Below are 16,026 nucleotides of genomic sequence, written 5' to 3'. Positions count from 1 at the left end.
AAATCTTTAAAAAAAATCCAATAGGATAGCAATTTTCACATTTTTTTAAAACCCCAAATTTGGCGACTGTGGCCATTGCTACTATAAACATTGGGGTACAGATGGCCATCAGAAAGGACGAATACCCAACTTTTGTAGCAACATGGATGGGACTGGAAGAGATTATGCTGAGTGAAATAAGTCAAGCAGAGAGAGTCAATTATCATATGGTTTCACTTATTTGTGGAGCAAAACAAATAGCATGGAGGACATGGGGAGTTAGAGAGGAGAAGGGAGTTGGGGGAAATTGGAAGGGGAGGTGATCCATGGGAGACTATGGACTCTGAAAAACAATCTAAGGGTTTTAAAGGGGTGTGGGGTGGGAGGTTGGGGTACAAGGTGGTGGGTATTATAGAGGGCACGGATTGCATGGAGCACTGGCTGTGTTGCAAAAATAATGAATACTGTTATGTTGAAAATAAAAAATAAATTAAAAAAAAAAACAAATTTGTAGACAACCGCAAAAGACTCCAAAGAGCCAAGTCAATTCTGACAAAGAACAAAGTGGAGGCATCACACACTTTCTGATTTCAAACTGTATTATGAAGCCATAGTATCAAAATAGCATGGTTCTGGCATAAAAACAGATACATAAACTGAAAGAACAGAATAGAGAGCCCAGAAATAACCCCCCCCCCACCACACACAGTCAACTAGTCTTTGACAAGCCACCGAGAATACTCAATGGGGAAGGGATAATCTCTTTAATAAATAGGGTTGAAAAAAGCTGGACATCCACATGCAAAAGCATGAAATTGAGCCCTTACACCATCCACAAAAATTAACTCAGAATGGATTAAAGACTTAAAAACCTAACACTTTAAAATTCCTAAAAGAAAACATAGGACATAAGCTCTTTCGCATTCATCTTGGCAATGATTTTTTGGATATGACGCCCAAAGCAAAAATAAATAAGTGGAACGTCATCAAATTAAAAATCTTCTGTCTACTAAAGGAAACAATCAACAAAATGTAAAGACAACCTACAGAAAAATATTTGGAAAACATAGGTCTGATAAGGGGTTAATATCTAAAATAGAAAAGGAACCTATACAATGCAATAGCAAAAAAATTAATAAATAAAAGTGATGAGCAAAGGACATGAAGAGACCTTTTTTTTTCCCAAATCAGACCAACAAATGGCCAACAGGGACATGAAAAATAGTTTGGCATTGCTAATCATCGGGGAAATGGAAATTGAAACCACATGAGCTCTCACTTGATACCTTTCAGGAAGGCTGTTAGTAAAAAGAACAGAGATAACAAGCAGTGGGAAGGACATGGAGAATAAGGAATCCTCGTGTACCCGCTGGTGGGAACGGAAGCCGGCATGGCCACTCTGGAAGCCATATGGAGCTTCTAAAGCTCAAAATAGAAGTATCCTGTGATGCTAAAAATAGAAGTATCCTGTGATCCGGCAATCCCTCTTCTGGATATATACCCAAAGGAAGTGAAACAAGATCTCGAACAGATATCCGCATTCTCATGTTTATTATAGCATTTTTCACAATGGCCAAGAGAGGAAACAATGTAAGTTATCACCAACAGATGATGGGATAAAGAAGATGTGAGAGGAGGAGGAGTCAAGATGGCAGAGAAGTAGCAGGCTGAGACTACTTCAGCTAGCTGGAGATCAGCTAGATAGCTTATCTAAAGATTGCAAACACCTGAAAATCCATCGGCAGATCAAAGAGAAGAAGAACAGCAATTCTGGAAACAGAAAAGCAACCACTTTCTGAAAGGTAGGACCAGCGGAGAAGTGAATCCAAACCAACGGGAAGATAGACCCCGGGGGGAGGGGCCGGCTCCCGGCAAGTGGCGGAGCAACCGCGCACAAAATCAGGACTTATAAAAGTCTGTTCCGCTGAGGGACATCGCTCCAAGGCTACCCGGGGCAAAGCCCACACGGGGTCAGCGTGGCCTCATGTCCCGCAGGGTCACAGAAGGATCGGGGGTGTCTGAGTGTCGCAGAGCTTGCGGGTATTGGAACGGAAAAGCCAGCTACAGAGACAGAGCCAACAGTAAGCTCGCAGCTTGGGGTGACCTTGAACCGGTCGCAGGCTCGGTGAGCTCAGAGCGCGGCCGGAGATCAGGCAGACGGGAGTAACTGGGCACTGTTCTCTGAGGGCGCACTGAGGAGTGCGGCCCTGGGCTCTCGGCTCCTCTGGGCCGGAGACCAGGAGGCCGCCATTTGTATTCCCGTCCTCCGGAACTCTACGGAAAGCGCTCAGGGAAAAAAGCTCCTGAAAGCAACCCGAAGGATTACTCACCCCGCCCCCGGGTAAGGGCGGTGTAATTCCGCCTGGGGCAAAGACACTTGAGAATCACTACAACAGGCCCCTCCCCCAGAAGATCAACAAGAAATCCAGCCGAGACCAAGTTTACCTACCAAGGAGTGCGGTTTCAATACCAAGGAGAGCAGCAGAATTCCAGAGGAGGAAAAAGCCAAGGACGGAACTCATGGCTTTTTCCCTGTGATTTTTTTTAGTCTTGCAGTTAATTTAATTTTTTTCTTTTTCATTTTTTGTTTTTTTTTTCTCGCCTTTGGGTAAAATTTTTTTTTAACTGTTACCTTTTTATTTTTTAACGATTTTTTACTATTATATCTAATATATATATTTTTTCTTTTTTATATTTTTCTTAGGTGTTTTCTTTTTTTTAAATTCTTTTCTTTTTTTTTTCTTTTTTCTTTTTTTCTTTCTTCCTTTTTGAACCTCTTTTTATCCCCTTTCTCCCCCCTCACAATTTGGGATCTCTTCTAATTTGGTTAAAGCATATTTTCTTGGGGCTGTTGCCACACTTTTAGTATTTTACTTGCCCCTTCATATACTCTTATCTGGACAAAATGACAAGACGGAAAAATTCAACACAAAAAAAAGAACAAGAGGCAGTACCGAAGGCTAAGGACCTAATCAATACAGACATTGGTAATATGTCAGATCTAGAGTTCAGAATGACAATTCTCAAGGTTCTAGCTGGGCTAGAAAAAGGCATGGAAGATATTAGAGAAACCCTCTTGAGAGATATAAAAGCCCCTTCTGGAGAAATAAAAGAACTAAGATCTAACCAAGTTGAAATCAAAAAAGCTATTAATGAGATGCAATTAAAAATGGAGGCTCTCACTGCTAGGATAAATGAGGCAGAAGAAAGAATTAGTGATATAGAAGACCAAATGACAGAGAATAAAGAAGCTGAGCAAAAGAGGGACAAACAGCTACTGGACCACGAGGGGAGATTCGAGAGATAAGTGACACCATAAGACGAAACAACATTAGAATAATTGGGATTCCAGAAGAAGAAGAAAGAGAGAGGGGAGCAGAAGGTATACTGTGGAGAATTATTGGGGAGAATTTCCCCAATATGGCAAAGGGAAGGAGCATCAAAATTCAGGAGGTTCAGAGAACGCCCCTCATAATCAATAAGAATAGGCCCACACCCCGTCACCTAATAGTAAAATTTACAAGTCTTAGTGACAAAGAGAAAATCCTGAAAGCAGCCCGGGAAAAGAAGTCTGTAACATACAATGGTAAAAATATTAGATTGGCAGCTGACTTATCCACAGAGACCTGGCAGGCCAGAAAGAGCTGGCATGATATTTTCAGAGCACTAAACGAGAAAAACATGCAGCCAACAATACTATATCCAGCCAGGCTATCATTGAAAATAGAAGGAGAGATTAAAAGCTTCCAGGACAAACAAAAACTGAAAGAATTTGCGAACACCAAACCAGCTCTACAGGAAATATTGAAAGGGGTCCTCTAAGCAAAGAGAGAGCCTACAAGTGGTAGATCAGTAAGGAACAGAGACCATATACAGTAACAGTCACCTTACAGGCAATACAATGGCAATAAATTCAATCTCTCAATAGTTACCCTGAATGTTAATGGGCTAAATGCCCCTGTCAAAAGACACAGGCTATCAGAATGGATAAAAAAACAAAACCCATCTATATGTTGCCTCCAAGAAACTCATTTTAAGCCCGAAGACACCTCCAGATTTAAAGTGAGGGGGTGGAAAAGAATTTACCATGCTAATGGACATCAGAAGAAAGCAGGAGTGGCAATCCTTGTATCAGATCAATTAGATTTTAAGCCAAAGACTATAATAAGAGATGAGGAAGGACACTATATCATACTCAAAGGGTCTGTCCAACAAGAAGATCTAACAATTTTAAATATCTATGCCCCCAACGTGGGAGCAGCCAACTATATAAACCAATTAATAACAAAATCAAAGAAACACATCAACAATAATACAATAATAGCAGGGGACTTTAACACTCCCCTCACTGAAATGGACAGATCATCCAAGCAAAAGATCAGCAAGGAAATAAAGGCCTTAAACGACACACTGGACCAGATGGACATCACAGATATATTGAGAACATTTCATCCCAAAGCAACAGAATACACATTCTTCTCTAGTGCACATGGAACATTCTCCAGAATAGATCACATCCTCGGTCCTAAATCAGGACTCAACCGGTATCAAAAGATTGGGATCATTCCCTGCATATTTTCAGACCACAATGCTCTAAAGCTAGAACTCAACCACAAGAGTAAGTTTGGAAAGAACCCAAATTAATGGAGACTAAACAGTATCCTTCTAAAGAATGAATGGGTCAACCGGGAAATTAAAGAAGAATTGAAAAAAATCATGGAAACAAATGATAATGAAAATACAACGGTTCAAAATCTGTGGGACACAACAAAGGCAGTCCTGAGAGGAAAATATATAGCGGTTCAAGCCTTTCTCAAGAAACAAGAATGGTCTCAGGCACACAACCTGACCCTACACCTAAAGGAGCTGGAGAAAGAACAAGAAAGAAACCCTAAGCCCAGCAGGAGAAGAGAAATCATAAAGATCAGAGCAGAAATCAATGAAATAGAAACCAAAAAAACAATAGAACAAATCAACAAAACTAGGAGCTGGTTCTTTGAAAGAATTAATAAAATTGATAAACCCCTGGCCCGACTTATCAAAAAGAAAAGAGAAAGGACCCGAATAAATAAAATCATGAATGAAAGAGGAGAGATCACAACTAACACCAAAGAAATACAAACAATTATAAGAACATACTGTGAGCAACTCTACGCCAACAAATTTGACAATCTGGAAGAAATGGATGCATGCGTAGAAACATATAAACTACCACAACTGAACCAGGAAGAAATAGAAAGCCTGAACAGACCCATAACCAGTAAGAAGATTGAAACAGTCATTAAAAATTTCCAAACAAACAAAAGCCCAGGGCCAGATGGCTTCCCGGGGGAATTCTACCAAACATTTAAAGAAGAACTAATTCCTATTCTCCTGAAACTGCTCCAAAAAATAGAAATGGAAGGAAAACTTCCAAACTCATTTTATGAGGCCAGCATCACCTTGATCCCAAAACCAGACAAGTATCCCATCAAAAAAGAGAGCTATAGACCAATATCTTTGATGAACATAGATGTGAAAATACTCAACAAAATACTAGCCAATAGGATTCAACAGTACATTAAAAGGATTATTCACCACAACCAAATGGGGTTTATTCCAGGGCTGCAAGGTTGGTTCAACATCCACAAATCAGTCAATGTTATACAACACATCAATAAAAGAAAGAACAAGAACCATATGATACTCTCAATAGATGCTGAAAAAGCATTTGACAAAGTGCAGCATCCCTTCCTGATCAAAACTCTTCAAAGTGTAGGGATAGAGGGCACATACCTCAATATCATCAAAGCCATCTATGAAAAAACCACCGCAAATATCATTCTCAATGGAGAAAAACTGAAAGCTTTTCCGCTAAGGTCAGGAACACGGCAGGGATGTCCATTATCACCACTGCTATTCAACATAGTACTAGAAGTCCTAACCTCAGCAATCAGACAACAAAAGGAAATTAAAGGTATCCAAATCGGCAAAGAAGAAGTCAAATTATCACTCTTCTCAGATGATATGATACTATATGTAAAAAACCCAAAAGACTCCACTCCAAAACTGCTAGAACTTATACAGAAATTCAGTAAAGTGTCAGGATATGAAATCAATGCACAGAAATCAGTTGCATTTCTCTACGCCAACAGCAAGACAGAATAAAGAGAAATTAAGGAGTCAATCCCATTTACAATTGCACCCCAAGCCATAAGATACCTAGGAATAAACCTAACCAAAGAGGCACAGAATCTATACTCAGAAAACTATAAAGTACTTATGAAAGAAAATGAGGAAGACACAAAGAAATGGAAAAATGTTCCATGCTCCTGGATTGGAAGAATAAATATTGTGAAAATGTCTATGCTACCTAAAGCAATCTACACATTTCATGCAATTCCTATCAAAGTACCATCCATCTTTTTTAAAGAAATGGAACAAATAATGCTAAAATTTATATGGAACCAGAAAAGACCTCGAATAGCCAAAGGGATATTGAAAAAGAAAGCCAACGTTGGTGGCATCACAATTCCGGACTTCAAGCTCTATTACAAAGCTGTCATCATCAAGACAGCATGGTACTGGCACAAAAACAGACACATAGATCAATGGAACAGAATAGAGAGCCCAGAAATAGACCCTCATCTCTATGGTCAACTAATCTTCGACAAAGCAGGAAAGAATGTCCAATGGAAAAAAGACGGCCTCTTTAATAAATGGTGCTGGGAATATTGGACAGCCACATGTAGAAAAATGAAATTGGACCATTTCCTTACATCACACACAAAAATAGACTCAAGATGGATGAAGGACCTCAATGTGCGAAAGGAATCCATCAAAATCCTTGAGGAGAACACAGGCAGCAACCTCTTCGACCTCAGCCGCAGCAATGCCAAAGGCAAGGGAAGCAAGGGCAAAAATGAACTATTGGGATTTCATCAAGATCAAAAGCTTTTGCACAGCAAAGGAAACAGTTAACAAAATCAAAAGACAACTGACAGAATGGGAGAAGATATTTGCAAACGACATATCAGATAAAGGACTAGTGTCCAGAATCTATAAAGAACTTAGCAAACTCAACACCCAAAGAACAAATAATCCAATCAAGAAATGGGCAGAGGACATGAACAGACATTTCTGCAAAGAAGACATCCAGATGGCCAACAGACACATGAAAAAGTGCTCCATATCACTTGGCATCAGGGAAATACAAATAAAAAGCACAATGAGATATCACCTCACACCAGTCAGAATGACTAAAATCAACAAGTCAGGAAATGACAGATGCCTCGTGGATGCGGAGAAAGGGGAACCCTCCTACACTGTTGGTGGGAATGCAAGCTGGTGCAGCCACTCTGGAAAACAGCCTGGAGGTTCCTCAAAATGTTGAAAATAGAACTGCCCTATGACCCAGCAATTGCACTATTGGGTATTTACCCTAAAGATACAAATGTAGTGATCCAAAGGGGCACATGCACCCGAATGTTTATAGCAGCAATGTCCACAATAGCCAAACTATGGAAAGAACCTAGATGTCCATCAACAGATGAATGGATCAAGAAGATGTGGTATATATACACAATGGAATACTATGCAGCCATCAAAAGAAATGAAATCTTGCCATTTGCGACAACATGGATGGAACTAGAGCATATCATACTTAGCGAAATAAGTCAAGCAGAGAAAGACAACTATCATATGATCTCCCTGATATGAGGAAGTGGTGATGCAACATTGGGGCTTAAGTGGGTACGAGAAGAATAAATGAAAGAAGATGGGATTTGGAGGGAGACAAGCCATAAGTGACTCTTAATCTCACAAAACAAACTGAGGGTTGCTGGGGGGAGGGGGTTTGGGAGAAGGGGGTGGGATTATGGACATTGGGGAGGGTATGTGCTTTGGTGAGTGCTGTGAAGTGTGTAAACCTGGTGATTCACAGACCTGTACCCCTGGGGATAAAAATATATGTTTATAAAAAAAAAAAGAAGATGTGAGATATATACATATACATACAATGTAATATTAGCCAAGAGAAGGAAGGAAATCCTGCCATTTGAGAGAACATGGATGAAACTTGAGGGTATCATGCTAAGAAGGGAAAGGCAAAGACAAGTACTGAATGACACCTCTTCTGTGTGGATTCATGAAGAGACGAGCTCATAGAGGTAGAGTAGCGTGGTGGTTGTCAGAGGTCAAAGGGCGGGAGGAAATGGAGTGGGGGGTTGATCAAAGGATGAAGACTTTCGGTTAGAAGATGAACACATTCTGAAGATCTAACACATAGCGTGGAGATTATACCTAATACTCTGTTCTATGCTTGAAAGTCACTAAAAGAACAGATTTTTTTTTCTTTCCAGTGCCATTAACACATTATTAGTTTTAGTTACACAATATAGTGATTCAACACTTCCACACAAAACCCAAGTCTCATCAGGACAGGTGCCCTCCTTCCTTCCCCCACCCACCTCCCCTCTGCTGACCATTGGTTTGTTCCCTTGTAGTTAAGAGTCTGTTTAAAAGAATAGATTTTAAATTTCCTCACCAAAAGAAGAAATTATGTTGGGATAGAGGTGTTAGCTAACACTACAGAGGCCATCGTCTGGCAAGACATAAATGTACCAAATCTGCACATTTCACACCTTAAACTTACACAATGGTTTATGCCCATTATATGTCCATAAAGATTAAAGAAAGTCTCCAGAAACTTCTACTTTTCATCAATAAAACATTGCTCTCAGCAAACAAATTGTCCTCACACAAAAAAATGGTGACTCTGTGATCTGACGGTGTGTTAATTAGCTTGATGTGGTGATCATTTCAGTGTGTACATATATTAAATCATTATACAGTACACCCTAAATGCATACAATTTTTATTTGTCAATTTTTATATGTCAGAGAAGCTGGGGGAGAAAATTCACTGGAAGGGTTAAAGGAAGAATTTCTAGTCTAGGTCATTCAAAGGCCACCTGTGGACCATGTTAAGGATGCAATACTTACAGCATCAAGGAGTGGCTGCCCCAACACCCAGCCTCCCCGGGGTAGGAACTCAGTACTGCAGCAAATTTCCCATCCGTGAGCAGATAAATGGCTTCCCCTCAGTTCTGTCTCACAATCCTACGTGACTTAGGTACCATTACTTAGATACACTTGAATCTGGAAACTGACCTGTGAGGGACTCCCAGAGGGTAGCAGTTTTCTGGCCTCCACAGTACCACAAGGCAAGGTGAGTCCTGGTGTCCAACCTCTGCCACATAGTTGAAATGCTTGTGCCTTTGAGAATCCCAACACCCAGGCTGTACCTCAGACCCGTCCAGTTGGGATCTCCACAAGTAAAACCTCTGGTTGTTACAATTCGGGGCAGGTACCCCCAAGGAGGGCGGTGATGCTAATGATGACTGGGAAGGGCCTCTCTTAACCACTCACCCTACTGGTATATGGAAGTGTCCGGTGAGCCTTGACTTCCGGACAGTGTAAGCGCAGCTATATGTTCTAGGAAACGGAGTTGGATGCATCCACTGTTGGCTATGATAATGAAATATGTTCTCATGTTATTCAGTGTGCTATGAAGAAGGTGTTAGGTTTAGCCTCTTCAAAATCCTGGGGAATGCTTAAACACATGACCTATTTTCATGTGTGTGTGCGTGTGTGTGCATGTGCACACACTCATATATACACAAACCCTTGAACATTTGTGCAACATTATTTGCTCAGAACAAAATACTTTATTCCTTTTTTCTTTCAAATACCAAATCCAAACCTTTTTATTTTTATTTTTTTTTATTTTCAGCATAACAGTATTCATTGTTTTTGCACCACACCCATTGCTCCATGCAATCCGTGCCCTCTCTAATACCCATAACCTAGTTCCCCCAACCTCTCACCCCCCACCCCTTCAAATCCCCCAGATTGTTTTTCAGAGTCCATAGTCTCTCATGGTTCACCTCCCCTTCCAATTTCCCCCAACTCCCTTCAAATCCAAACCTTTTTAAACTCCTGCTGCTATCTTCTAGAAATCTAGAATCTGATCTCCTACACCCTCTACATCCTGGTAATATCTGGATGGTTGTAAAGCCTTCCACCTAGTCTGTATTCTGCCTTCTCTGTACCCCTACAGTTTTCAACCAAGTACTAGGAATAACCTCTAAGGTGTAGCTCCTGTCCTGTTTCTGCTCAAAACCCTCGGTGGTTCCCCATCTCATTCCAAGTAAAACCTGCCATTTACAAGGGCCTAAGGACTTACTTTCTGTGAGATGGCTCCCTCTTGTCTGTGACCTCCTCTCTTTCAGCTCTCCCTGGCTCACTCTCAGGCTGGCTACCTTGACATCGTTTTACACGATAATCTGACACAACCTCAGAGCTTTGCACAAGCTATTTATCTGCCTGGGGAGCTCCTACTTCGGGTCTCTCTATGGTTCATTCTCTTCAACACTCAGGTCTTCCTCAACTGTTGTACTGAGTGCCCCCCAGCTTCTCCCTCTGCTCTTCATAACCTTATTGGATATAACACACTACATTCATCTGTTTCCTATTAGTACATGAGCTCAGAGGAAGGAGACTTCTGTTGTTCCTTGTTGCATCTCCAACAACCAAGAGTGTGTCTGTCACATAGGACGGTATCAGTACACGTCGGTTGAATCAACTAATTTTGTGTCTCCCCTATAGGTTGTGGGGATGTGCCATCACCCCTTTCTGCTGTGAAGTCCTCTCCTCTGCCCTTGGAAGCAATCAGAGACTGGTCACTCTGGACCTGGGCCAGAATTCCTTGGGGTATAGCGGAGTAAAGATGCTGTATGACACCTTGAAACTTCAGCGCTCTTCCCTCCAGACACTCAGGTATGATTCTCCTGCTGCTCACGGTGTTTCCTCCAGGATGGTAGGTTTGTAGGGGGCACAAACCATGGGGGTTTGTTGTAGGCAACTACAGCTAACATCTCGTTTTCATCCGTTGAGTTTGGTCACCTGATAATTTTCCCGTCAGTCCCTTCTGTTGCTTTGGCCAGTAAATTTAGTCAAAGGACAAGACCCAAACCCAGTCGGAAGCCAAGATGCTGAACTGGGGGCTTCTCTAAGTGACAGAGAGTGATGGCCACTGTCATTAGAAATACCAAGCTGTAGCTGTCCTGCAGTGTTCTGAAAAAGCTTGTGCTGGGGCTATGTTGGTTACGGAGGTCTGGCAGTCAGCCCGCCTTAGAGGGCTGAGTATTCTCTGGAGTGAGTCTGATTTGGAATAAAAGGAGTCCCTGTCCTCTGTTGAGCAAGCTGCCCTTGAGCTGTGTTGTCTGCCTCTACCATGGGAACAGAGAACCCTACAACTCTCCTTTGTCTTGCACAAACTTGTTTAAATTCTCAGATGCCATGTAGACAACTGGTGGCTTGAAATTATAATTATGTAGAAGAAACAGATTATATGTATATGCAACAGGGTAGCTTGCTATCAAAAGAAATGTGTAGACTTAAGTTTGTTTGTTTTTAGCCCCATTCTGGTGAGCTAGCCCTGTCACTTTACACATCAGCAAATTTTAATCCAGCTGTAAAGACCTCACAGAGATAACACAGGAGCTGTTTCTTTAGATATTCTTTCTTGAGTCCTTGAATCTCAAGATGAGTGATCGGGAGTGGGGGGCTTCTTCCTGAATCACAGATCCTGGACCCTCTTGGAGAACCAGAGTCAGAATGTGGTGTTTAGTTCTTTGATTTTATCAGCTACCCCATATCCTTCTGAGATGCTCTTTTTTAAAATTTATTTTTTTATTTATTTGTAGCATAACAGTATTCATTATTTTTGCACCACACCCAGTGCTCCATGCAATCCGTGCCCTCTATAATACCCACCACCTGGTACCCCAACCTCCCACCCCCACCCCTTCAAAACCCTCAGAGAAGCTTTTGATCTTGATGAACCCCATCTTTCTTTTGAGGTCTGTTGGTATGGTAAATAATTCTTCATCCCCTTCAATATGGAGTTTTCTTTAGGTTCAAAATGAGTCTATCATAGACAGTATATGGATGGGTCCTGCTTTTTTTATCCTATCTGAAACCCTGTTTCTCTTGATGAGAGCATTCAGCCCATTCACATTGAGAGTAACTATTGAAAAATATGAATTCAGTGCCATTGTATTGTCTGTAAAGTCCCTGTTCCTGTAAGTTTTCTGTTGGTTTTTTTTTTTTCTTGTCTATGTGACTCTTGGGGTTTCTCTTTACTTAAAGGATTCCCTGTAATATTTCTTGCAGGGATGGCTTGATGGTCACTTAGTCTTTCAATTTCTGACTGCCCTGAAAGCTCTTTATCTCCGTCTGTTCTGAAGCACAGCCTGCTGGGTAAAGTATTCTTGTCTGCATGTTCTTTTCATTTAGTACCTGAATATGTCCTTCCAGCCCTATCTGACTTGCCAGGCCTCTGTGGACAGCTCTGATGTTATTCTGATGTTCCTCCCTCTGTATGTAAGAAATCTTTTCCCCCTAGCTACTCTCAGGATAGCCTCCTTGGCTGTAAGATTTGCAAGCTTCACTATTACATGTCATGGTGTTGATCTATTCTTACTTATTTGGGGAGGGGTATGCCTCTTAGACACAAATGCTTGTTTCCTTCCCCATATTAGGGAAGTTCTCAGCTATGTTTTGCTCAAATATACCTTCTAGTCCTCTCTATCTCTCCACCCTCTTGGGGATACCAATAATTCTAACATTGGAATGTTTCATGGTGTCCTTGATCTAAGTCTGTTTTTATGTGCCACTAGCTGTCTATCCCTATCTTCTTCAGCTTCCTTACTTTCTATCAGCATGTGTTCTAGACCACTAATTCATTCTTCTGCCTCATTCACCCTGTCTGTTGGAGTATACAGACATATGAATGCATCTCATTCATAGCATTTTTAAGTTTGGCCTGATTAGATCTCATTTCTGCCCTTAGAGATTCTATATTATCACTAATGCTTTTTTCAAGCCTGGCTGTTGACTTCATAATTGCTTTCCTGAAGTCTATGTCTGACCTCCTGCCTATATCCATATCCACTGGTTCTGTGGCAGGGGACATTGTCTCTGGTTCTTTGTTGAGAGTTCCTCTTTCTAATCATTCTCAAGGGCTGGTGGAGCAAAGGGACAGAGTCCAAAATGTCAACCATGACCCATGCCAGATGCAAAATCCAGAGTGGTCAGACACCACCACCGAAAATACAAAGCCAAAATGAAAGCCAAGAGTAAAATTTTAAAATTGAAAAAATTAAAAAAATTTTAAATAAAAATAGACTTGAAAAAAGGGGGGAGGAGTAAGGGGGCTACAATCTCTCCATGTAGACAAAGCAGGGTGTTTTAGTTGTTCCTGGTTGTATTTTGATCTGTGTGTTAGAGGACACTATGCCCCCAAATTACTAGGAAAGTAAAACTTGTATATATAAAAAGGAAAAAAACTTAATAGAGTGAAACATAGGCTAAAATAAAGCATATATCTATAAAAAAATATAGGTGTATAAAAATACAAGTTCAAAAAGTGACCATGAAAAAAGAGTTGGTATAATAGACATCTAGTTAAAATGAGGAGAAGGTATAAAGAAAAATACAGCAGGGGGAAAATGTCATGAGAAAAGGAGAAAAAAAAGAAAAGGAGAATTATATCCGAAAAATAAACCAGGCATTAGGTCACACTTGGAGTTCAATGCACATTTATCCCCTGGCATTGGGATTTTACAGTCTTATAGGATCCAAAGGATTGTCATCTACCTGCTCTTCCAGCCTGTCTCTTGCCGCACTGTTTCTGAGGTATCCCTGCCTGGGCAGAGAGGCCCTACCCCCTGTCAGGGGGGTGAGCTCAATGGAAACCAGTCTTCTGTGTCTATTTTTTTTCCCTGGAGGCTTTCTGCACCTCTTGAGGGGATCAGAGCAAAAATGGCCATAGCCAAACCTCTGGTCCAGAGCAGAAAATTCAGTCTGCCCTCTAATAAACTCTCCAAGACAAGCAGTCTCCACTTTTTTTTTTTTTTTTAGTGTCAGTCACCATACAGTATGTCATTAGTTTTTTTTTTTTTTTCCAAACCTTCATGGAATTTTTTAAATAATTTTTTATCTTTTATAAACATATATTTTTAGTTTTTGATGCAGTGTTCCAAGATTCACTGCGTATAATACCCAGTGCTCCTTGCAATCCATGCCCTTCTTAATACCCATCACTGGCCTCACCCATCCCTCTCCAAAACCCTCAGTTTTATTCCTGGGGTCTGAGGTCTCTCATGGTTCATCTGCCCCTCTGATTCCCCCCCCCCCTTCATTTTCCCTTCCTTCTCCTAGTGTCCTCCATGCTATTCCTTATGTCCCACAAGTAAGTGAAACCATGATTGTGCCTCTGAAAACTGCAACCTCCCACACCACATGCCCACAGCTACTCTCTCAGAAGTGTTTGCAGGGACCCGGAAGTATCTGTGCCCTTCGTGCTTCTAAAACCACAAAGGGCTGTAGACTCATGTGTGTACCTAAAGCTCTGGAATCAGGTCTGGATTCTGCCCTAAAGCCCTTTCCCAGCCACTACCATGCTGAGTTTTTGCCCAGTTTCAGGAATAGGTTCCAGATTTTTTTAGGCTGTTCAAAAAAGAGCAGAAATTGATCCTCCAGTTCAAGGTTTCTGGCGATCTGAGCTGAGAGTCCCTTCCTAGGCTTGCTGACTGTAACCTGTTTCCTGACTCCAAGGCTTGGGCCCTCTACCATTTTGTGAATCTCCTTTTGCTCTGTGGTCCCTCATAACCTGAGACCACAATGTCCTACCTAGAGTTCTGCCTTTCCATTTCCAAAGTCATCTTCAGGTTGGGGTGTCCCTTACTAGAACATGTTTCTAAGGGTTTTTATTTGGTGCTCCAGCGTTAGATCGCTTTCCAGGTACCAGCTTATGGCGGCTCCCTCCCCTTCTGTTTTTCTTCTGATGTCTTCTTACAGATTCAGGACTCCGCACATCCTACCTTGCCCAAATCAGTTGCTTTTCTGCTTGTAGAGATCCAGATATATATTCTTAACAACTCAGGCTGATTTCACAGGTGTTCAAAATGGTTTGACAGATATCCAGCTAAGTTCAGGGGACCAGTTGAAATGGGGTCCCCTTACTCCTCTGCCATCTTGCTTCCTCCCTCTACATATTTTTGCTTTAATTATTCCCTCTTGCTTCCCCCTCACCCCGTTCCCTATTTCCATATCACACAGATCAATATGGTTACCAAAAGATGAATCCTACAAATAAAGCTGCACAGATCAGATAAAAGGTGTTGGTCAGCTAGTATCACGTAGCCAAGGGGAACTAAAGTCCAGTCTGACTTGGTTCAAGTGTGTATGTTTCATCCTGGGCCCACCAAAGAGGAGCCGCCAAAGTGAGCTGTGGAGTAGGTAGGTGTTAGGACTACTTCACAGATATATCCATCAATTCCATCTCTCCAGGCATGATATGAGGATCGCCTGAGACCATGAAGCACTACAATGTTAACCTGGTATTGTCTCTTTCCCTACCAAATCAATATGGAACCCTACTTTGCAGCACATAGTAATCTGTAAAGTCTGCCCCTGAACTAAACCATGAGACTTGCAGGCACTTGAACATTTGGAATGAATCTTCTTGAAGTAACAAGAAACCTTTTGCCTCATTGTAACTCCAGGTTGAAGACAGATAAATCTGATCCTCAAATCCAGAAGCTGCTGAAAGAAATCCAAGAACCTGACCCACAATTGACCACCAAGAGTGATAATCAAGATCCAACCACTAACCGACCTTCTTCACATGACTTCATTTTCTGAATCCCCTGGAGCTATTTATTCCCCAGTAAATTTGGGGATCATAAGGGTGATAGTGAACTTCCTCAGATCCTTCTCAGTGATGTTAGGTGCTGAACCAGATATGACCATAGCCTTGGTTGTGACTTTTGGTTTCCATGAAACATACACAGATGGTTTATTCCTGTTATGAATAGAATGCCTACATCTTGAGTTTATCAAGAGGAATAAAGGTGTGAAAGCATTCATGAAGGAGGTTGTTTAATGAATTCTGACCAAACCTAGAAGATCCTTCATTTGGGGAGAACCTAACCCGGAAAAA

General features: G+C 41.4%; 1 protein-coding gene across 1 annotated transcript in view; it reads left to right on the top strand.

Annotated features, from left to right (window-relative positions):
* The window catches only part of NLRP2 (NLR family pyrin domain containing 2), a gene marked incomplete at its 5' end in the record, with an annotated part of 38,280 nt that extends 22,326 nt beyond the window's left edge, over positions 1–15,954 (top strand). The window contains 2 exon segments of the mRNA XM_082711138.1: positions 10,626–10,796; positions 15,590–15,954. Of these exon segments, the coding sequence (XP_082567264.1) occupies positions 10,626–10,796; positions 15,590–15,728 (310 nt within the window). The 3' untranslated portion in view covers positions 15,729–15,954.
* Positions 15,955–16,026: the final 72 nt, after the last annotated feature.

Source organism: Mustela nivalis (genome assembly GCF_964662115.1).
Source record: "Mustela nivalis genome assembly, chromosome: 18".
Classification (NCBI taxonomy): domain Eukaryota; kingdom Metazoa; phylum Chordata; class Mammalia; order Carnivora; family Mustelidae; genus Mustela; species Mustela nivalis.
This window is presented reverse-complemented; position numbering and strand designations above follow the sequence as displayed.